This window comes from Nycticebus coucang, chromosome X, assembly GCF_027406575.1.
Source record: "Nycticebus coucang isolate mNycCou1 chromosome X, mNycCou1.pri, whole genome shotgun sequence".
NCBI classification, from domain to species: domain Eukaryota; kingdom Metazoa; phylum Chordata; class Mammalia; order Primates; family Lorisidae; genus Nycticebus; species Nycticebus coucang.
Window position 1 is genome coordinate 84860846 of NC_069804.1, and position 23230 is coordinate 84884075.

The following is a 23230-nucleotide window of genomic DNA, read 5'->3' on the forward strand; positions in this document are numbered from 1 at the left end:
CAGTTGGGGGGCAGAGGGCACTTGGCTCAGTGACCCACATAGCGTAGTGGTCCCTCAGAGACCACCAAACATGCTGGCCTCTGCAGGGGGGCAGTCATGTCTGGGAACCAGAGGGTAGTGTGGGCTGTGGCATCAGGGTGGTTGAGAGAAAATTTGTTCACATTTGCACCAAGCAAGATGGGGACCCAGAGGTGGAAATTCCTAGGAGAAATGGGAGTTCATGGCTCTCTCCTGTGGGGTGAGATGAGAGCTCTTCTGTTCCCTGCTTGTGGAAAGGTATGGGAAGTCCCCTTGTTGGAGTGTCTCCATTTTCTTTTGGTCCCAGGCACCCTTTTATTCCTTTTTTTCACCCTTGTAGTTTGCCTCAGAGGGGATGATGTGCACCTTGATTTCTTCTTCTTGTGTTCAACTGCTCAATTTTGACTTCTTTGAGTTCATTTCAATCCAACTTTTCTCCTTCTGGACAGAAGCTTCTGGTGAAAGTTGCCTCTAGTCAGTCATCTTGCCCTATTCCCTACCAATCTTATTTTATGGATTGTGCCTTTGCTGTTCTATATATTAATAAAATGTCATCACCCATGATCATCTAGATTTTCCATATGTTATCTTCTAGTTTTTTTTTTTTTCCTTTTCTGTTTCACATTTAGGTCTGTGATTAATTTTGAGCAAATTTTTTTTTTTCTGCTACAGAGCTTGGTTTTTATTGTTATGTATGTTTTCCCTTACCACCATAGGCCACCCAGGCCTCCAGGGAGGAGCAGGCAGCAAAGACAGCTCCAGATGGCTCTATGCTGCCACTTTGGGCCTTGGGGCTTATAAAATGAGCACTGTGGGTTCCACCTTCCAACATGAAGTGTAAACTCTATTTCACAGACTTCACCAGGAGGGAGAGATGGCTGAAGGCACTTTGAGCAGAGATCAAACCCAATGTCCAAGTTCATTTTCCTCTGGTTACTCTGATGAAGTCTGGACACGGCTCTGATAGAGAACCAGCCCTGCTGTCAGCTGGGGTTAGTGTGCTGACTGGGCAGGGCAAAGGCCCCCCTCACTGGTAGAATTTCTTGTTAGGATTGTTGGCATAGTCAATTAGCAGCTGGCATGGGGTGAACTGTTTTCCATAGGCATCCTCATACTTCCTGAGCCAGTCTGCTATCTTCTGAGCACCTTTCAGATCTGTGAATCTGAAAGGCCCTCCAAGACAAGGTGGGAAGCCGAGCCCAAAGACTGCTCCAATATCTCCCTCTGCAGGTGTGGCCAAGATCCCTTCCTGCAGGCACACGACTTCCTCATTCACAAATCTTGTCAACAGGCGGTACTGGATGTCTTCATCAGAGGAGACTTCAGACTTAGGAGGCACCTTCAGACTTGCCAAAATGCTGTCCATGTCAGAATTCAAGTTCTTATCCTTTACACTCTCCTGGTAGATGTAAAAGCCCTTCCCAGACTTACAACCCAGGAAGCCCTCGGACACCATCTGTGTCAGCAGTTCTAGGCTTCCACCTCCAAACTGCTCCCCAAAGACTTTGCCTAGATCTTCTGCCACATGTTTTGCTACATCCACACCAACTTCATCCACCAGTGTGGCAGCTCCCACAGGAAAGCCGAAGCTTGTTGTCAAGGAATCCAGCTTCTTGGGGTCAACTCCTTCCTGGAGTATTCGGATGACTTCGGACATCATGGATGCAAGACACCTGGTTGTGTAGAAGCCAGGCCCATCCTTAACCACAGTGATGACCTTCCCCTGCTTGAGACCGACTGCTACAGCTGAAGTAGTTGTGTCCTTGGATGTTTTCTCCATTGTGATAATCTCCAGCAGCTGCATCTTGTCCACAGGAGAGAAGTAGTGCATGCCAATCACCTTCTCAGGTCTTTTGCTGACAGAAGCAATTTCATGGATAGGCAGAGCAGATGTGTTACTGGCAAAGATACAATGCTCTGGAATCACCGCTTCTACTTCCTTTAGCACTTTGTGTTTGAGACTAAGGTCCTCAAAAACAACTTCAATCACCATGTCAGCCTTTTCAAAACCTTGGTAATTGAGCTGCCCAGTCAGGTTGCTAAAGATGGCATCCCTTTCGAATGATGTTAGAGGTTTCTTCTTCACTTTATCATTCAACTCTTTGAACACCTGCTGCTGTCCCCGGTCTAGCCTGGTGAGTGTGGCATCTTTAAGTACAGTTTTTAGTTCCTTATCCACGGAAACCTGGGCAATGCCAGCTCCCATGAGCCCAGCACCAAGAATAGCCAGATGCTCCACATCCTTCTGTGGAACTCCAAATTTATTCTTCTTGCATAGAACCTGACCATGGTAAAGTCCCATCAAGGCCTTTGATTCTTTGGTCATAGCAAGCTCTCCAAATTTCTGAGATTCAGAGAGATAACCAACATCATTTCCTTGTTCAATTCCAGTCTTTACTACATCAATTATTTTCAGAGGTGCAGGATAGAGGCCTTTGGTCTGCTTTCGCATTTTTTCTTCCACTTTTTTGTAAATCTGTTGCCTGACAAATAGAATAGTCATGGCGTACACAGTCAATTTTTCCACCAATCCCTTGTCTCACTTTGGAGAGATCGTCTTATCAGCTAGTCCTTTGGCAAAAGTAACTGAAACTTCTTCTAGGTATTAAATTGTTCGTTCCTCTGGAGGTTTTAATCCTGGTCCAAGGGGTTCCACCAACTGGTCAACCAGTCCCATTTTCTTTGCTCTGTCTGCACGAATGTTTCTACCAGTCAGCATAATGTCAAAAGCAGCAGGCACACCCACCATTTTGGGCAGCCTTTGTGTGCCTCTTGCTCCTGGTAAGATCCCCAGCAACACTTCAGGGGCTCCTAATACTGTTTTTCTATCTTTTATTGCTATTCTGTACTGGCATGAAATAGCAAGCTCAAGTCCTCCTCGCAAGTAGGATCCACTGATGGCAGCCACGACAGGCTTTGTGGACTTTTCCAATTTCTCAAATGTTCTCTGCGCTTCCTGCGATATCTGTGTTACTTCTTGAGAGGTCTTGCAAGCAGTTAACATGTTGATATCAGCACCTGCAATAAAGCAGCCTGGCTTTGATGAGATGAGGGTGGCACTTCTGATTTGATCAGTAGCCCAGATTTCATATTACTTCTATGAACTCTGAATGCACTTCTTTGCTCAGTGTATTTACCTTTGAATTGGGTGAGTTAATTCGAATAACTGCCACATCCCCTTTAACTCCATAATTAATGTGGGTTTTGGCCAGTAAAGCAGAAGATCCTGTAAAGTTTTGGCAAATATAACCTCGGGACCGGAGGATCCTGAAGGCAGTGAAGCGGCTGAGGCTGCCAATTGCCCAGAAGGCCACCATGATGAGCTGGAGAGGACGAGAGTGTCTGAGCAAATTTTTTGTTAAGCATATAAAGTCTGTGTCCAGGTATCTTTACTTTCTTTCGTTCTTTCTTTTTTTTTTTTTTTTTCATGTGAATGTCCAGTTGTTCTAGCATCATTTATTGAAAATACTATCTTTGCTCCATTGTATTGCCTTTGTTTCTTTGTCAAAGATCAGTTGACTGTATTTCTATGAGTCTAATTTTGAGCTCTCTATTCTGTTCCATTGATCTATTTGTTTATTCTTTCAACAGTATCACACTGTCTTGATTACTGTAACTTACTAGGAAGTCTTAAAGTCAAGTAATACAGTTTTTTAACTTTACTTTTCTCCTTCAATATTGTGTTGCCTATTCTGCATCTTTTGCTTCTCCATATAAACTTTAGAATTAGTTTGTGAATATCCACAAAATAACTTGCTGGGATTTTAATTGGTATTTCATTGATGAAGTTAGGAAGAACTTGACAATATTGAATCATCTTATGTAGGAAATTGGAACATACCTCCATTTATTTGGTTATTTGATTTCTTTCATCAGAGTTTTTTAGTTTTCCTCATACAAGTCTTGCACAATTTTTTTCATATTTATACATAAGTATTTTAGTTTGGGAGGGATGAATGTAAATGATATTATGCTTTAATTTTAAATTCCACCTTTCATTGATGGTATATAAGAAAGTGATTGACTTTTGTATATTAACCTGGTATCCTGCAACCTTGCTATAATTGCTTGTTCTAGGATTTTTTTTTTGTCTATTCTTTCAGACATTTTACATAGACAATGCTATCATCTGAGTGGGGGGGAAGTTTTACTTCTTTATTATCAATCAGGATACCTTCTGTTTTAATTTCTTGTCTTATAGCATTAGCTATGATTTCCAGGGCAGTATTAAAAGTGGTGAGGGGGGTATCCTTCTCTGTTCTGGATCATAGTGAAAAAAATATACTTTCCCTTGGGAGGCTGAGGCAAGAGAATCACTTACACCCAAGAGTTTGAGGTTACTGTGAATTGATGGAACAGAGCTCTACTGAAGATGACAAAGTGAGACTCTGTCTCAAAAAATAAATAAATAAATAAATAAAAATCTAGTTTTTTTTTTACCATTAAATAGAATGTTAGCTACAAGGTATTTCTGTAGATGTTCTCAATTAAGTACAGGAAGATACCTTCCATTCCTGGTTTGCTCACAGGAGTAGGTATTGAATTTGGTCAAATGCTTGCTCTGTTATCTATTGATATAATCATGCCACATGTTTTTCTTCTTTAACCTGTTAATGTGATGGATTACATTAATTGATGTTTGAATGTTGAACCAGCCTTTGATACCTGGAATAAATTGCACTTGGTCATGATATATAATTCTTTTTATACAATATTAGTTTCAATTTGCCAATGTAATAGAACCTCTGCAAGTTGACCACCCATGGACAACTTATCCATTTTTAATTATCCTTTTAATGTCCATGGGTAAAGTTAAGGGGACTTTAATGAACTGGTCAACATATGGAGGTGGTCATTATAAAGAAGTAGGCCTACTATACTGATAGGTATATGTGTGGCCTATAAATGAAGGTCAACTTGAGGTTGTCAACTATGAAGGTTCTACTGTATTTTGTTGAAGATTTTGTATGTCCATGAGAGACATTGGTGTGCAGTTTTATTTTCTTGTTATATCCTTGTCTGGTTTTGGATATTAGGGTAATGCTGGCTGACCTCCCAGATTCAGTTAGCAAGCATTCCTTCTGTTTCTGTCTTAAGAATATTATAGAGAACTGGTATAATTTCTTCTTTAAAAGTTTGGTAGAATTCACCAGTGAACCCAACTGAGCCTGATGCTGTTTGTTTTAGAATATATTAAGCATTGATTCAATCTCTAATAGATATAAATCTATTCAGATTATCTATTTCTTCTTGTATGAGTTTTGGCGAATTGTGTCTTTCAAAGAATTGGTCCATTTCATCTAGGATATCAAATTTGTGAGCATTGAGTTGTTGTTCATATTTTTAATTATCCTTTTAATGTCCATGGGATCTGATTTCTGGCATTAATTTGGGGGAAATTATGTTATCATTGCTTCAAGTATTTCTTCTGACCCTCTTTTTCTTCTCCTTCTGCTATTCCAATTACTTGTGTGTTAAAGTATTTCTAATTGTCCCACAGTGCTTGGATATTCTTCTCCATTTTTCCCAATCTTTTTGGTTTGCCTTTCCATTTTGAACATTTCCATTAACATATCCTCAAGCTCAAATATTCTTTCCTCAGCCATGGCTAGCCCACTAATAAACCCATAAAAGTCATTCTTCATATCTGTAACAGTGTTTTTCATCTTTAGCATTTCTTTTTCATTCTTTCTTACAATGTCCATCTCCCTACTTACTTTGGCCATCTGTTCTTGCATTTTGTCTATTTTGTTCATTAGAGTCCTTGGCATATTAATCATAGTTACTTTAAATTCCTGGTCTGAAAGCCATAAATTAGTTTCATAGTAGGGCTGAGTACATTGGATACTTTTTCTTCCATTAATGTACACAGCTATGATTTAATAAGAAAAAAAAAAAAGAAAGAAATATTTTCCATCTCAAAAAAAAAAAAAAAAAGTTCCTGGTCTGATAATTCCAACATCTCTGTCATCTCTGATTCTGGTTCTGATGTTATCTCTCTCTTCAGACAATGAGGATTTTATCTTTTAGTGTGCTTTATAATTTTTTTGTTAAAATCTAGAATTAACGTACTGGGTAAAATGAACTTCAGTATATAGGCCTTTTGTGGTGTGATAGTAAGGCATGGGGTGTGGGGGAAGGATGAGAAGCATTCATAATCTATAATTAGGTCTCAGTCTTTAGTAAACGTATTCTTCTTGCCTGTGGAATCTTATAAGGGCTTCTCAGTCATTTTCTCCCCTTTCTCCATAAGTGGGAAAGGATGGTAATAGTGGGCTGGAGTTGGTTATTTCTCTTCCCTCAGGTTAGTTAAGCTCTGATAATATCACAATAGTTTAAGTTCTTTTCTTTTTTTTTGTATTTATTTATTTTTATTTTATTATTTATTTATTTATTTATTTATTTTAATTTATTTTTATTGTTAGCTGTGTACCTTAGTGCAATCAAAGGGTACAATAGTTTCTCATGAGGTCAGACCTTGTTACAAAGAACAGAGTGTTCTAATACACATGGTATTTCAAAATGGTTACTTTCCCCCTCCTCTCCTGGGAACATGGGGGGGATTTTTCTTTTATTTACACTGTAAGATTCCAGTAGAGTTTCTAGAGGTAAAACTAACCAAAGTGTAGAGGCCCCTTTATGTGGTTGCCTTGAAGTTTTTAACTCTCTGAGTTGTGTAACCCTGAGCCTCAAGAAATTTGACAGTTACAGTTTGGATTTTCCTACCATGGTGGTGTGATCCTCTGTATTTGCCTGCCTGTTTCCATAATTTTTTGTTGCTATAGTTTGCCCCGTCACTTTATTTCTCTGATGGATCTAACAAGAGTTGTTGACTTTTTTGTTTGTTTCGCTTTTTATTTGTTGTTAAGACAGAATGACAACTCCCAAGCACCTCACATGCCAGACCAGAAAACTTTTGCTTATTTCTAAATATTGTTATTTGTTTTTATAATTGAATTATAAATTTTCTTTATATATTCTGTATACTCAATCCTTATCAGATACTATGTAAATGGTTTGAAAAAATATTTTCTTCCATCCTGTGGGTCATCTTTTCACTTTCTTGCTGGTGTCCTTTGAAACACAAACGTTTTTTGTTTTATTGTGGTAAAACATATATAACATAAAATGTACAATTTTAACCATTTTAAGAGTACCTTTCAGTAGCACTAAATACATTCACATTGTTGTACAATCATCACCACCCTCCATCTACAGAACTTTTTTATTTTCCCAAACTGAAACTCTATATCCATTAAATAACTCCACATTTTCTCTTCCACTTAGCTCCTGGAAACTACCATTCTACTTTCCACCTCTTTTGGTTCAACTATTCTAGGTACCTTATATAAGTGAAATTGTCATTTTTTTTTTAACTGAGCCTAACATCTTCAAGGTTCATCTATGTGTAGCATGTGTCAGAATTTACTTCCTTTTTAAGGCTGAATAATATTTCATTGTACATATATACTACATTTTTTTTATCCATTCATCCATCAATGGACATTTGCGTTGTTTCCATCTTTTGGCTATTGTGAATAATGCCCTTCTGAACATCAGGTCTATGCTCAGAAAAAAAAATTTTAATTTTTATGAACTCCAATTTATCTATATTACTTTCTTTTGGTGCCTGTGATTTTTGTAATCATATCTAAGAAGCCATTGCCTAACCTAAGATATACTTCTATGCTTTCTTCTATGAATTCTATAGTGTTAGTTCTTGCATTTAGATCTATGTGCCATCTTGTATGTGGTATCATTTAGGGGTCCAACTTCATTCTTTTGCATGTGAATATCCAATTGGCTCACTACCATTTGCTGAAAAGACTAATTTCCCTACATTGAATTATCTTGGTACACTTGTTAATAGTCAATTCACAATGAATGTAAAGGTTTGTTTGTTTTTTATGGACTCTCAGTTTGATTCCATTAATCTGCATGTCCATTCTTGTGCACATAACACACTGTCTTGATTACTGTACCTTTATAGTAGATTTGAAATCAGGAAGTATGAGTCTTCAAGTTTTGTGGTTTTTTTCAAGATTGTTTTAACTATTCTAGTTATCTTACATTTTCATATTAGAATAAATTTCAGAATCAATTTATCAATTTCTGAAAAGAAAATGCAGATAGGATTTTGATAGGGATAATGTTGAATCTCTAAGTAAATATAGAGAGATTCCATCTTAACAATATTAAGTCTTGTGATTTATGAAGATGACTTGTGTTTCCATTTATTTAGGGTTTTTTTTTAAATTTCTTTCAACAGTATTTTATAGCTTTCAGTGTATAAATATTATGCTTTTGTGAAATTTATTACTACCCCCAAGTAGTTTGTACTTTTCAATGCTATTATAAATGTAATTGTTTTCTTAATTTTATTTTCAGATTGTTTATTGCTAGTATATAGAAATATGATTGATTTTTGTATATTAATCTTGCATCTTACAACCCTGTTGAACTAATTTGTTAGATCTAGTAGTTATTTTTGGTAGATTTCTTGGAATTTTCTATGTGCAAGATGATACTGGTCCAAAGTGTTTTTTTTGTTTGTTTGTTTGTTTTTTTATTGTTAGGGATTCATTGAGGGTACACAGAACCAGATTACACTGATTGCTTTTGTTAGATAAGGACCCTCTTATAATTCTGTCCCACCCCCAAAAGGTAGTTTTGTGTTCTTATGAAATCTTTGGCTGATAGTGGCTTCACAAAAATGAGGTGGGATATATTCCCTCATGTTCTTGCAGAGTTTGTGAAGTGAAACTTAGTAAATGTAGAATATAATTGTCTTAATACAATAGCTAAGAAAATGCCAGGAAGGCTATGTTAACCAGTGTGATGAAAATGTGTCAAACTGTTTATAAAACCAGTGTATGGTGCCCCATGATCGCATTAATGTACACATCTATGATTTAATATTAATAAAAAAAGAATTAATATTAATTCTTTCAAAAATATTTATTAGGACTCACCACTGATGGCATTCGAGTTTGTTGGGGGTGGGAGATACAGTGTTTTAATTACTGATTCTATCTTTTTATTTGTTATGGTTCTATTCATATCTTCTGTTCTTTATATAAATTTTGGCAGTTTCTGGCTTTAGAGAAAATTTTTCTCCTTGCTTTAGGTTTAGTATGCTATTATATTTTCTAGTTTCTTTAGGCATAAAGTTAGGTTATTGATAGGAGATCTTTCTTTTTAATTTTTTTTAATTGAGAGAAAATTCACAGACCATAAAATTCACTTTTTTAAAGTGAACAATTCAGTCTTTTAAATATATTTCCAATGCTTTGCAGCTACTACCATTATCTAATTCAAGAACATTTTCATAACTTCAAAAATAAATCCTGTACCTAATAGACAGTCTCTTCCCCAGCCCCTGGCCCCCAGCTCCTGGTGACTAGTAATCTACTTTCTTTCTGTATGAATTTGCCTATTCTGGACATTTCACATAAAAACTTTTTGGTTGAGAGTTTTTTCCTTTCATTGTTCTGAATTTCTTCTATGCTTTCTGGCTTCTATTCTTTCTGATAAAAGTCACCCATTAATCTTAATGGAATTTGTCTTGTACATGATGAGGCAAATTTTTCTCTTGGTGCTTTTAAATTTTCTCTTTGTTTTTGATTTTCAACATTTTGACTGTGACATGTTGGAGGTGTCTTTCCTTGTGTTCATTCTGCATGGTATTTATAGAGTGTTTTAGATATATAGATTACAGTTTTTCTTCAAATTTGGGGAATTTTTATTATTTTTTAATGTTTTCTTTTGTCCCCTTCGCTCTCTCCTCTCTTTCTGAAATATCACTGCATATATATTGGTGTGCTCAATAGTGTCTCAAATTTCTATAAGGCTCTGTTCTTTTCTTTCATTCTATGTTCAGTCATCTTCAATTTGCATAATATGCATTGATCTATCTTTAGTATGCTAATTTTTTTCTGCTACTCCAAATCTGTTGAACTCATCTATCATTTTTTATTCAGTTATTTTTTTAACAGCAAAATTTCCATTTGATCCTTTTTTTTCTTCCCCAGAGCCCCAGAGAGAGAGTCTTACTGCATCACCCTCGGTAGAGTGCCATGGCCTCACAGCTCATAACAATCTCAAACTCTTGGGCTTAAGTGATTCTTAAGTGATTCTTAAGCCCAAGAATCACTCAGCCTCCCAAATAGCTGGGACTACAGGTGCCCTCCACAACACCCAGCTATTTTTAGAGATGCCTCTTGCTCTTGCGCAGGCTGGTCTTGAACTCATGAGCTCAGGAAATCCACCTGCTTCGGCCTCCCAGAGTTCTGGGATTACAGGCATGAGCAACTGCACCCAGCCTCTATGTCTTTGTAGATATTCTTTATTTGATGAAACGCTGTCAACATGGATTCTTTTAGTTCTTTAAGCATAATTTCTTATAGTTCTTTGAACATATTCACAATAGCTACTTGGTTTTCTGAATTCAACATCTGTCCTCTTCAAGGCAATATCTATTGCCTGATTTTTTCCTGTTAACGAGCCATTGCTTTGACATCTCATAATTTGTTGAAAATTGGATATTTCAGGTAACATAGCGAATCTAGATACTGTTAATGACTTAGCCAGAATAGTTAAATGAAGTTTATTTACAATATCTACAACCAGTGATTACTATAGTTTTAGCTGGGCTCTCTGTCTTTTTCCCTAAGATCCCTTTTTAGTTTCTGGGTGATTTGTGTCTAGTGATATCATGTCCAGCTATTAACCTCCATTACTTGCTTTTTAATTCTGCTATTTTTTAAATAATACCCTGGGATATAAATTATTTCACAATCTGATCCAATTTAAATTGGGCCTTTTGCAGGGGCAGGGTGTTACCAGTCTTGAAGGCTTGCTCAGACTCTGAAAGTGTTCTTATTTTTCCCTGTTTCTCTCTATTAAATATCTGGCAGGTCTATCATTCTGCAATTGCTACTATAATCATAGAGCTCCCAGTTTTTTCTTGATTGCTTACCACCAAGAATGTCATTGTTCCTGACAACACCCTTAAGCAAAAACTTCTCCAATCTCTTTTCCAAATAGAGGCAGTACCCATGGAGGAATAAGCTCTCCACTCTTAAAATTTGTCTCTCCTCTTGGGCAGAATCTCTGCTCTACTACACTAGAGTTTTAGGTAGGGAGAGCAGCCTGCTTCTTCTGGAGTGACACTCATGCTCTATGAGCAGGGTACTGGATGGTAATGGTAGCCACTGTGTTTCTCCACTTGCCTTTCCTAACATGGAACCTCCACGTTATGACTGAGTTGGGGCATAGATTATCAGAGGCACAATACAGGTTGTCCCAAAAGTCACTCCTAAAGTCACTATACACAAGGAAAATGGGAAATTATAGCTAAACATATTTTTACTTACAAAATAATCACTACAAAATTTTACAAAATATTCTCTTTGTTTTGGCCACCTCTATGTAAAATTTTATAAATGAATTTTTATAAATAAAGGCACATTTAGCTACAATTTCCCATTTATGTATGGCAACTATAGGGGTGACTTTTGAGATACCCTGTATATAGTACAATATCACAACCAGGATATTGACATTGACACAGTCAAGACCAGACATTCTATCACTACAGGCATCCCTCATATTATTCTTCTACAGACATACTCACTTCCTCTCCCACTCTTATCCCCTCCTTAAACCCCAAAGACTACAAATCTTTTATCTGTTGTGTAATTTAATGATTTCAAGCATGTTATAGAAATTGTATCATATAGCATGTGACCTTTTGGGATCAACTGTTTTTCACTCATCATAATTCTTTGGAGATTCATCCAAGTTTTTCTGTGAATTGATATTTTGTTCCTTTTTATTGTTGAATAATATTCTATTGCATATTGGAACCACATGCATGTAGCACAGTTTAATTATTCATTCATTGAAGGACATCTGAGTTGTTTCCAGTTTTTGGCAAATAAACCAGTTCTAAATGTATGTGTACAGGTTTTTGTGGGACTGTAAGTATTCATTACTATGGGTACATACCCAGGAGTGCAATTGCTGGGTTGTATGGTAGCTGTTGTTTGCATGTGTACTTTTTTGAAGAAACTGACAAACTTATTTCAGGAGTGGTTGTGCCATTTCATATTCCCAACAGCAACATATGAATAATCAATTTATCTGCATTCTTGCCAAATTTGATGTTGTTGCTAATTTTTGTTTTAATATTTCTATTAGGTGTAGGTGTGTTGTGGTATCTTACAAAAAGATAGCCAACATGGAGAATATTTTGTAAATATTTTGTAAAATTTTGTAACGAATATTTTGTAAATAAAGGTACTTTTAACTACATATTCCCATTTTCCCTATATATGGTGAGTTTAGGTGTGACTTTTGGGACACACTATTATTAACCTGTCATGCTTGAAGTAAGAGAATACCCTACCAATAGGAGTTGAGTTGTGGAAGGGTTCCTCAGCCCTTTTGGCCCTACCTAAGAGGAATAAAGCTGCTACATGGAGCTTTGGAGAAAGGATGAGAGATTCCAGCATCCCAGTACTCTTAGGGTCAAACTGTTGCCCTGGAGGGGCAGTTTGACTCCTTCTCCCAGTAGGAGCTGGAAGAAGAGAGGTTCATGTTACTAGCCACATCCAACAATATAAGACTTTCATCATAGTAAGCTTGGGAGTAAGGGATGGGAGCAGTTCACGGCTAAAATGCCATAGAATCTTGTTATTCTTACCAAGATTTACTATATGTTCTTGAATCAACATTGCTTCATTTGCTGTAGGCAATTAGGACAATTTCAGAGACCTTAAATGGGTAATTTTTTATTTATTTCAGATTAATATGAAGATACAGTTGATCAGGTTACATTGTTTGTGTTTCTTAGGTAAAGTTCAAATTGTAGTTCAGCTCTTCACCCAGGGGGTATGCTACATACCCTTACACTGTCCTCATTAGGTGATAGCTTACCAATACCCTCTCCTCTCCTTTCCCTTTCCCTTCTACCCTCTCCCCTCTTCCACCACTTGAATTTAACTGTGTTTTTCTCTCATGTGGAGGTATAGTTGTCTATCTATTGGTTTCACATTAGTATTGCATACATAGGATACTTGCTTTTCCATTCTTGTTATACTTTACTAAGAAGAATGTTCTTCAACTCCATCCAGGTAAATACAAAAGATATTATATAGAGTGAAGGGAACACTTTTACACTGCTGGTAGGAATGCAAACTAATACAGCCTCTATGAAAATAAGTATGGAGAATTCTCAACGAGCTAAAAGTAAACCTTCCATTTGATCTTGCAATCCCATTACTAGGTATCTATACGAAAGAAAAAAATCATTTTACCATAAGGACATTTGCACTAAAATGTTCATTGCAACTTTTATACTGTTCAGCCATAAAAAGATGTAGACTACATCTTTTGTATCTAAATGGTTAAGTTTTAAATCAGTTTTTCCAGTTTTGGTTGTTTCTCTAGGGTACACAGGGATCCCCATACCCCTATTCTGAAGTTAGAACCATATCTGTTAAGTTTATGAACTTCCCCCAAATAGACATCTTTTCTGACTCTAACTCAAAGACCCTCCTGTGGGCCAAGGGGTCCTCACCTAAGCAAAACAATAGAAGAAGCCTGGAATCTGGGGCAGGAATTGGTTCCTGGACACTCTTAGCAAATTTTCCTATGCTGGTGAACCATTCTTTAAGAAGACTCAAGATAAGGTGGGAAGTAGAGGATCAGAGGGGAGTAAGAAAGGTCACCTCCCCACATTCCACACTCCAAGTCTGTCCCCTAAGAGATGACTAGGGAGGTACAGAGTGGAACTTACAGAGGGCAGAGGCTCTATAGCAAGGTAAATTGGAGTAGTTCCCTTGTTTCCTGTGGGAGGGAGCTATAGGGATGCTGACTTGGGTTTCACAGAACAAAGGGTACCTTTCTAAAGTTCACTTACCTTTCTAAGCGTAAAGTACAGAAACATCTCCCTTAAGAAGGAAGCTCCCTGTCATCACTGGGGTTATTATCTAAGCAAAGGGTAAAAGAGTTGTCATTCTTCTACTGCCCTTATTGACCATAAAATGCTCTGATCTGTCTTTGGAGGACAAACTTTGCCCAGTCAGGTAGTTCAGAAACACCCCAGGGACTCCATATCTTTCTTGGTGTTTTCCTAAAGAAACAGCATTAACATTCGTTACAACTCAAATCAGCAGTTTAATTGCTAGTCTTACTCTAGGACTTTATACTCAGTACGTGGTGCTTATTCACTGTCCACCCACACATTCCAGCTAAGCTTCCAAGTACTGAAGAGCTTTTGCAGAGCATCTGCATTCCACCTTCTCTCCCTCCCACTTCCAGTGAACTCAGGAAATTGGTTTTAATCCACCAGGCTCCCGTTGCTTAGCAACAAAAGCGCCTGCTCCTAGCAACCAGGAGCAACAAAGATGCTGTGGAAAGTGGGGGATGTAGGGGCCCTGCTCTTGCTCAGATACTGACTACTGGCCTCCCCAGTGCTTTTCTCATGAAGCACAGACACCCTGTCTGAGGTGCTGAGTCATGAAAAGCTGATCTCTGGGACAGATGCCTGAACTCCCTCCCCATCCCACCTGCCTGGAGCCCTTCTGAATCCTCCCACCCAGGCAGTGGTAGGCAGCTCCCAATAACAATAGGGTAACTATAGAAAATGCCCTCTCTGAACAGGTACAGAGATCACTGGCTGTATCAGTTCCTCCATTCTGGCCTGATGGGTGAGAGTGGAGTGGGCCAGGCTCCTTTCTCCCTGGATGAGAGTAATTCCTGCACAGGGTAGAGGGTGGAAGGGTGCATTTTATTCCAGCCCATCAGAGCCTAAAGGAGGGGCCATATAAGATAATATCTTCTGGAAAATCAGGAAATTGAGAATCAAAACAAGCTCAGGCCCACACAGCCCTTCAGTGACCTCTGGGTCTGAAGCAACACCAGAACCTAAGGCCTCCCAACACAGTCAGCACCCATGAGACTGCCAGAACACTGCGCAGCACCAGAGGCTTCTACCCCTTCCTCCCTAAACAATAACAAGGGCAAGTTTCTCCATCTCCTACCCCCTATCCTTGCCAAGAAGCCTCCTACCCTCTTGCCTTCTGAGATAGTCCCAGCTCAGGGTAATTCCCAGTGCATATTTTACATTCAATGAGCTGCTTCCCTGGAACTTTTTAACTTAACAAGAGTTCAGAAATGCCCAGGAGAGGCCTGTCCAGTGTTCTTACTCTGTGGACAGGCACTGATTGGTTTGACCTTTACAGGAGAAGCAGGTGCATGCATCCCCCCAACCCTTTTCTGGGCTTTCAAGCTCTGACTTCTGATCCCAGAAGTAAATCACAGAAAGTGGAGGGTGAGGGGACCAGCACCCACAAGGGACCCCATCCCATCTATCCCCCTGGGCTGGGCTCAAGGGACAAGCTTTTTGCTTCTCCCCTCCTCTTCTCCTTGCTCCCTCCCAAGAAAGGGCTTCTGGCCTCTGCCTTCCATCTCCTGGCAACGAAATCAGCATTCACAGGCTGAGAGGAGCAGCACAAATGGTGCTGCCAAATAAGAAGGTGAATTTGAAGGGGTGCAATTGCTGTCTTCAGTCACCAGCTGCCACTGGTGGTAACAAATCAGATACAAGGCTTTCCTTATGTTTGCTAGTGTTATCTCCCTATGAAAAGTCTTCCAAAGTCAGATAGATATGCCACATTTGGGGAAATACCTTCCTTCCCTGTTTCATATTTAAAACTTGTTTGTTATGGAACAAGTGGAAGAGCATAGTTAGTCCTCCTGTGCACATTATTCAGCTTCAAAGATGATCAGCTCGTGACCAGACATCACATCTTTGCATGCTTTTCAGTGTGTAGCTCTGAAAGACAACCCTTTTAAAGCACATCTATAGTATCGCCATAATACTTAAAATAATAACAATCATTTTATAATATCATCAAATACCCAGTCAGTGTCCAAACTTCAAATATCTCACGTCACACCAATATCATGGAGGGTTTTTGTTTCTGTGTGTTTTCCATTTTATTGTATTCAGGATCAATATAAAGCTCACACACTAATCCATGGGTTCTCCCTCTTGAATATACTCAAATTATGAGGAACTAGGATTGTCCTGGAAACCACTGACTGGCAAGTTTCTCCTAAGACCTCTGTGATCTTGCCATTAAGCTACAGAAAGTATTATTAGCTCCCCAATTTTGAGATAAGACTGAAATTCAAAGCAGTGAAATGAAGAGCTTAATGTCACTCAGCTACTGAGGGCCTGGCCAGATAATTAACTCTTGTCAGGAGTCCTAACTGTGTGTGCCCTGATGACCACACTTTGCCACCGCTACCTGCTTTGCCTCCAGAAAAATGAGGGAACCCTTTAGGAAAAGGGCAAGGAAGCCTTACACAACTCCTGCTCCCATTTCTTTGTCAGTCCATTTCCTGTCCAGCATCTGTCCAGACCAAAGCAATCCTATCTCTTCTGATTGCCTTGGCCAAGCTCTCTCTTCTCAAGTAAGTGCCCTTGGGAGACAACTGACTTCTTGCTTGAGTAAAGGTCCTTCTGGTGGGAGAAGGATAGAGAAAGTATGGGCTAGACTTTGGGTAGAGATTCTGGACCCCATGAAGGAGCCAGCCATCAGACACTCCAGAGTGACAGTGATACCTCTCATCATCGAGAGGAGGACAGGGAACAGACTGGGCCTTGGCATCTTCAGGACAAGGGATTTGGGATCACCCCTGTCTCCTATAGGCCATTTACCTCTCTGGGAGCCACAGGAAATCTTCATTTGTATGTGGAAAACACTACAGAGAAGCACCTGGGCTGTCCTGTCATTGAAGGAGGCCTCTCAGAGTAGTGGAAACCACTCTGGCCAGAGAGTCCTAGCAGTAGGGTTTGGTTTCTACTCTTACATTATGCAGCTCTGTGACCCTGGGCAGGCAACTTCCCCTCTGTGGGTCTCAGTTTCTTTATCTAGTCAATGAAGGGGGTACACCAGATGATCTTTAGGAGCCCATATAATTTCTAAGAAAAGGAAACCCACACATTCCTTGGTAAATGGCTCTGGTCTTAATTATTTTTACTGTCCTTTAAGGTCTTCCTGCCTGTTTCCTTCTATTTCTGAGACTTGTTTCCTCTACTTAAGGCCTGTGTATTGATTGATTAAGCATGTTGATTGTCTCAGAAGTGCCTGGGTGGGTGACAGGTATTTCCAGTACCACAATTTAAGTGACAATGGTGGGAAAGTGGAAGTGACACCCCCCCCCAGTCTCTGCTTCTGATCCCCAAGGTGTTCAGGAGACAGCAGCATTCAGGCAACACATAGATGATTGATCATAGAACAGACTGTCTCCTTGCCCTGCAACTGGCCCTACTCTCCCATCTTCCAGACAAGGAAACAGGAACTTGCCCAAGGTCACAAGAGTGAAGACAAGAAGGAACTTGGGGAAGGGAACAGCTGGGAATCACTGTCAGGAGGAATCTTTCCTGGGTAGAGGTAGGAGATGAAGAGGAGGAGAGCCAGTCACCTAAGGAGCAGAGTTGGGGTATGGACTAAAACTATATTATAAAACTTATCCTCAGGGAGCTCCTGGGTCCTCCTGGGGAAACACAATGGACACACACACACACAAAAACATACCACAGAGGAGGTCACAAGCATATATGACTACCAGGTGCCTGAGCTGGGACTCTAACTTGACCATCGCACCCAGTGGCCACTGAGTCTACTGGCAGTGTCATTAAATGAGTAGTGACTGAGTTACTGTGCACTGAACAGTGAACAAGAGGGATATGGTCCTGGCCCTCTTAGGAGCTTGCAGCCTAGCTAGGGAGACAGATTCTCAAGAGGGTATTACAACCTGAGGGGATACCCCTCCCTGAGGTAAAGTAAGCTAGAGGACTGTGGGAACCCAGAAAAGCTCATCTCAGGGACTATCCTGTGCTTCAGGCATCATCCTGGCTATGCTCATTTCTGGAGGACTCTGGTTGGTCACAGAAGGCAGCCTTGGAAAGCAATTGGTCTCCTCTCTTCAGGTCAGACAAGGAAAGTTGAAGATATGGATTACCTTCAGGCACTTTCTGTCATCTCAGTGAGAATTGGGGAGCTTCTGGGGGTTGAAGGAGAGATGGGGCTCCCCTCCCTTCTTTAGACCAAAGATTCTTCAAGTAGTGGATTGGGTTGGGGCCCCACAGCTCACTGTTGAAGTTTTAGAGGATTTTCCAAGCAGAAGTTGCCTATGAATTAAGTGGCCTCTCTCTTTCTGACTGTGGCGATGTGAAGTGTGGGCTACGGTGCCTCAAAAACTGGCATAAGGGGTGGCACCTGTAGCTCACGTGGCTAAGGCGCCAGCCACATACACCACAGTTGGTAGATTCGAATCCGGCCTGGTCCTGCCAAACAATGACAACTACAACCAAAAAATAGCCAGGCATTGTGGCTGGCACCCTTAGTCCCAGCTACTCGGGAGGCTGAGGCAAGAGAATCGCTTCAGCCCAGGAGTTGGAGGTTGCTGTGAGCTGTGCCGCCACATCACTCTACCCAGGGCTATAGTTTGAGGCTCTGTCTCAAAAAAAAAAAAAAAAATGGCATAAATTAAGTTCTGAAAAAAGTTTCCTTTCTTCTCCTGCAGATGCAGAGGTCCAAAATATTCCCTTCCTCAAACCTGTGTTTATTATTTATTTCCTATTGGCCTTGACAATTACCACAAAGGTCCCTGAGCAAGCCAGTCCCTTTTGTACATCCCTGCTGTTCTTCTCCTGTGTTTTGAGGTTTTATTTTATTTTTTATTTATTTATTTTTTATTAAATCATAGCTGTGTACATTGATATATTCATGGGGCATCATTCACTAGCTTCACAGACCGTTTACCAAGTTTCACATATACCCTTGTGAGATGCACCGCTGGTGTAATCCCACCAATCCCCTTCCGTCCACCCACCTCCCCCCTCTCTCCCCTCCCTTTCCCCCTTTCCCCTATTCTTAGGTTGTAACTGGGTTATAGCTTTCATGTGAAAACCCCAAATTAGTTTCATAGTAGGGCTGAGTACATTGGGTACTTTTTCTTCCATTCTTGAGATACTTTACTAAGAAGAATATGTTCCAGCTCCATCCATGTAAACATGAAAGAGGTTAAGTCTCTATCTTTCTTTAAGGCTGCATAATATTCCATGGTGTACATATACCACAATTTATTAATCCATTCATGGATCGATGGGCACTTGGGCTTCTTCCATGACTTAGCAATTATGAATTAGGCTGCAATAAACATTCTGGTACAAATATCTTTGTTATGATGTGATTTTTGGTCTTCTGGGTATATGCCCAGTAGAGGGATTACAGGATTGAATGGCAGATCTATTTTTAGATCTCTAAGTGTTCTCCATATCTCTTTCCAAAAGGAATATATTAATTTGCATTCCCACCAGCAGTGCAAAAGTGTTCCCTTTTCTCCACATCCGCGCCAACACCTCTGGTCTTGGGATTTTGTGATATAGGCTAGTCTCACTGGAGTTAGATGGTATCTCAAAGTAGTTTTGATTTGCATTTCTCTGATGATTAAAGATGATGAGCAATATATAATTTCAATGCAATCCCTATTAAAGCTCCACTGTCATACTTTAAAGATCTTGAAAAAACAATACTTCGTTTTATATGGAATCAGAAAAAACCTCGAATAGCCAAGAAATTACTCAGAAATAAAAACAAAGCAGGAGGAATTATGTACCAGACCTCAGACTATACTACAAATCGATAGTGATCAAAACAGCATGGTATTGGCACAAAAACAGAGAAGTAGATGTCTGGAACAGAATAGAGAACCAAGAGATGAATCCAGCTACTTACTGTTATTTAATCTTTGACAAGCCAATTAAAAACATTCAGTGGGGAAAAGATTCCCTATTTAACAAATGGTGCTGGGTGAACTGGCTGGCAACCTGTAGAAGACTGAAACTGGACCCACATCTTTCACCATTAACTAAGATAGAATCTCACTGGATCAAAGATTTAAACTTAAGACATGAAACTATAAAAATACTAGTGGAGAGTGCAGGGAAAACCCTTGAAGAAATCAGTCTGGGTGAGTATTTTATGAGGAGGACCCCCCCGGGAAATTGAAGCAGTTTCAAAAATACACTACTGTATTTGATCAAACTAAAAATTTTCTGCACAGCCAAGAACACAGTAAGTAAAGCAAGCAAACAGCCCTCAGAATGGGAGAAGATATTTGCAGGTTATGTCTCCCACAAAGGTTTAATAACCAGAATCCACAGAGAACTCAAACGCATTAGCAAGAATAGAACAAGGGATCCCATCGCAGGCTGGGCAAGGGATTTGAAGAGAAACTTCTCTGAAGAAGACAGGCGCGCAGCCTTCAGACATATGAAAAAATGCTCCTGTGTATTGAGGGTGGTAGTGGTGATGACACTGAGAGGGCGGGGGGAAAAGTATGGAAAATGTCCTGAAGATTCTGTATTTTCTGAGTCATCTCATTTTCCAGACTGGTTTTTTAATCCTGAGCTATTGAAGAGTTGTGTGTTTCCTTGGAAGAAAAGGGTATGGGCGGTTTGGTCCCTAGCATGACCCACCTCCCCCACGGCTCTCTATTTGCCTGAGGTGCTCTTTCTCAGCTGCTTCTTCTGGAGAGGAGGCGTGCCTATGGAAAATAGTGATACAGTCAGTCTCTCGTCCTTTGAGGCCCAGGGTTCCACTTCTTATCTCCCTTAAGCCACACTCCTGACTTTCACTTGGAAGAAAATACAGTCCTGGTGATATCTAGCCCCTTCTTTCTCAGAGGTGGGAATTGAAGACCAGATAACACAAGGCACTTACTCTTGTTCCAGAGAACAGAAAGCTGGAAATCCCTATTTTGTTCAATTATTAGTAATTTGAAACAGTGGGTATTGCAGGGTTATATTCTGGAATAGAATGCACAATTCCTGATGAATCTCTGAGAAAATTATCAACCTCAATGCAATTCTGAGGCTCTTCCTTGTACCCTATTTATAATACTTTATACTTCATTTCACAGATGGACAGAATACAGGGGACATTTGTATATAATTCCACAACAATACGGCAACCAATTGAAGGTTTTCTTTATTTTTTTTTATTGTTGGGGATTCATTGAGGGTACGATAAGCCAGGTTACACTGATTGCAATTGTTAGGTAAAGTCCCTCTTGCAATCATGTCTTGCCCCCATAAAGTTTGACACACACCAAGGCCCCACCCCCCCTTCCCTCTTTCTGCTTCCCCCCCCCATAACCATAATTGTCATTAATTGTCCTCATATCAAAATTGAGTACATAGGATTCAGCTTTCATAAATAGTATGAGTAGATGTTTTGGCTTATGAACATTGTCCCATGATAATTATTATTTTTTTTATTAAATCATAGCTGTGTACATTAATGCGATCATGGGGCACCATACACTGGTTTTATAGACCGTTTGACACATTTTCATCACACTGGTTAACATGGCCTTCCTGGCATTTTCTTAGTTACTGTGTTAAGACATTTACATTCTACATTTACTAAGTTTCACATATACCCGTGTAAGATGCACCACAGGTGTAATCCCACCAATCGCCCTCCCCTCCCTTTTCCCCTAACCCCTATTCTTAGGTTATAGCTGGGTTATAGCTTTCATGTGAAAGCCATAAATTAGTTTCATAGTAGTGATGAGTACATTGGATACTTTTTCTTCCATTCTTGAGATACTTTACTAAGAAGAATATGCTCCAGCTCCATCCATGTAAACATGAAAAAGGTAAAGTCTCCATCTTTCTTTAAGGCTGCATAATATTCCATGGTGCACATATACCACAATTTATTAATCAATTCGTGGATTGATGGGCACTTGGGCTTTTTCCATGACTTAGCAATTATGAATTGGGCTGCAATAAACATTCTGGTACAAATTATTAAAATTAAAATTCTCTTTCAAAACTGGCATGGTTTAGATGATAAATTATGTGTTCCCCCATTTATATGCCATTCTTCTTCATTTATATTATTTTATATAGTCCTTATAATAACCTTACAATATTTATATTTCTCCCATTTTACAGGGTAGGAAAATAAGTTTGAAGGGGTTAAATTACTTGCCTGAAGGAATATACTATGTAGAAAATAAATGGTGAAGCCAGGCTTTTGACTCAGGTCGCGTGCTGCTAGAACTGGGACTTAATTGCCATATTAGTGCTTAGTGTCTCCAGACCAAACTTTCATCAGAGAGTCCTGGGCTGTGCCTCAAACAACTCACTCACTCTTTACTTGTAACCTGTTGGACATGATTTTACCTGGGATTGGAAAATAGTACAAAGCAAACAACCTAGGATGAGAGGAGGGCAGAGAGCTACTATCCTCAGGTCTAGTGGCTAAAAAACCTTTTTAGTGGCAGCTGAATAAAACAGCACAAGCCAGTTGAGTGTGGAGAATGTAGAGGTGCAACCACATCCCTTGAGCAGGAGGGGCAAGGGGAAAACCCTGATGCTGTTACCTTTTCTAGTGAGCCCCACCTCTGTTCTGGTTCCCTTTGGTTTCAGTCTCCAGAGAATCCAACATTGTAAAACTGTCTGCCTCTAACCAGAAGGCTACTGTGGGTACTTGGTACACCCACCTTTTACCTTGCTGTCTCATTCCCTTCTCTGCATTTTTTCCTGCATGCAGCCTGGCACTGCAGGCTGCAAAAAAATTCATCCTGAAAGAGCTGTATTCTCTCCTACTAAACCCCAAACCCGTAGTTCTTTATGTGATATATTTCTTTCTAAAGGAATTTGTCTTGACATGGAGATCACCCCTTCCCAAGAGCACATGCCTCAATAAACAGTTTCTCTTTACCTTGAAGCTTGCTAGCTTACGCACTCCCACCCCCACCCAAACCTCTGGGGAATGCCATCCACATAAAAGAATGGATCAGGCTGCAGTGGAAGCAGGAAAGCCTGGCTTTTACTAATACCTGTTCGCCACCAAAACTTACCAGGTGGGTACCCTCAGCTGGAGCCCAGACCAGTCTTTGGCCCACTACATGAAAGATCTTTTGAGGTATTCTTAGCACCCAAGGCTCAGGACTGAGGATAGTGCCTCAGAGATTCTCTTCAAAGTGTTCACCCAAATTCTGTTCAACTTCCTCAGAGAAGGGAGGGCCCAAGGAACACTTCTGAGATTCTGTGTTCAAGCACTATCTGGAATGCAGGTACAGGCTTGAAATCTTGGAGTCCTTCTCAGATTTCTCC

At 39.8% G+C, this 23230-nt stretch overlaps 2 protein-coding genes across 2 annotated transcripts in view; one reads left to right on the forward strand and one right to left on the reverse strand.

The window, feature by feature from the left end:
* Window positions 1-23230, forward strand: part of SLC16A2 (solute carrier family 16 member 2) — a 146900-nt gene that overhangs the window by 89595 nt on the left and 34075 nt on the right. The window lies entirely within an intron of this gene.
* On the reverse strand, window positions 1046-3335 carry LOC128578051 (trifunctional enzyme subunit alpha, mitochondrial-like). Its single transcript, XM_053580474.1, is given in 2 exon segments — window positions 1046-3107; window positions 3109-3335. Coding segments are annotated over 2 exon segments (2289 nt in total).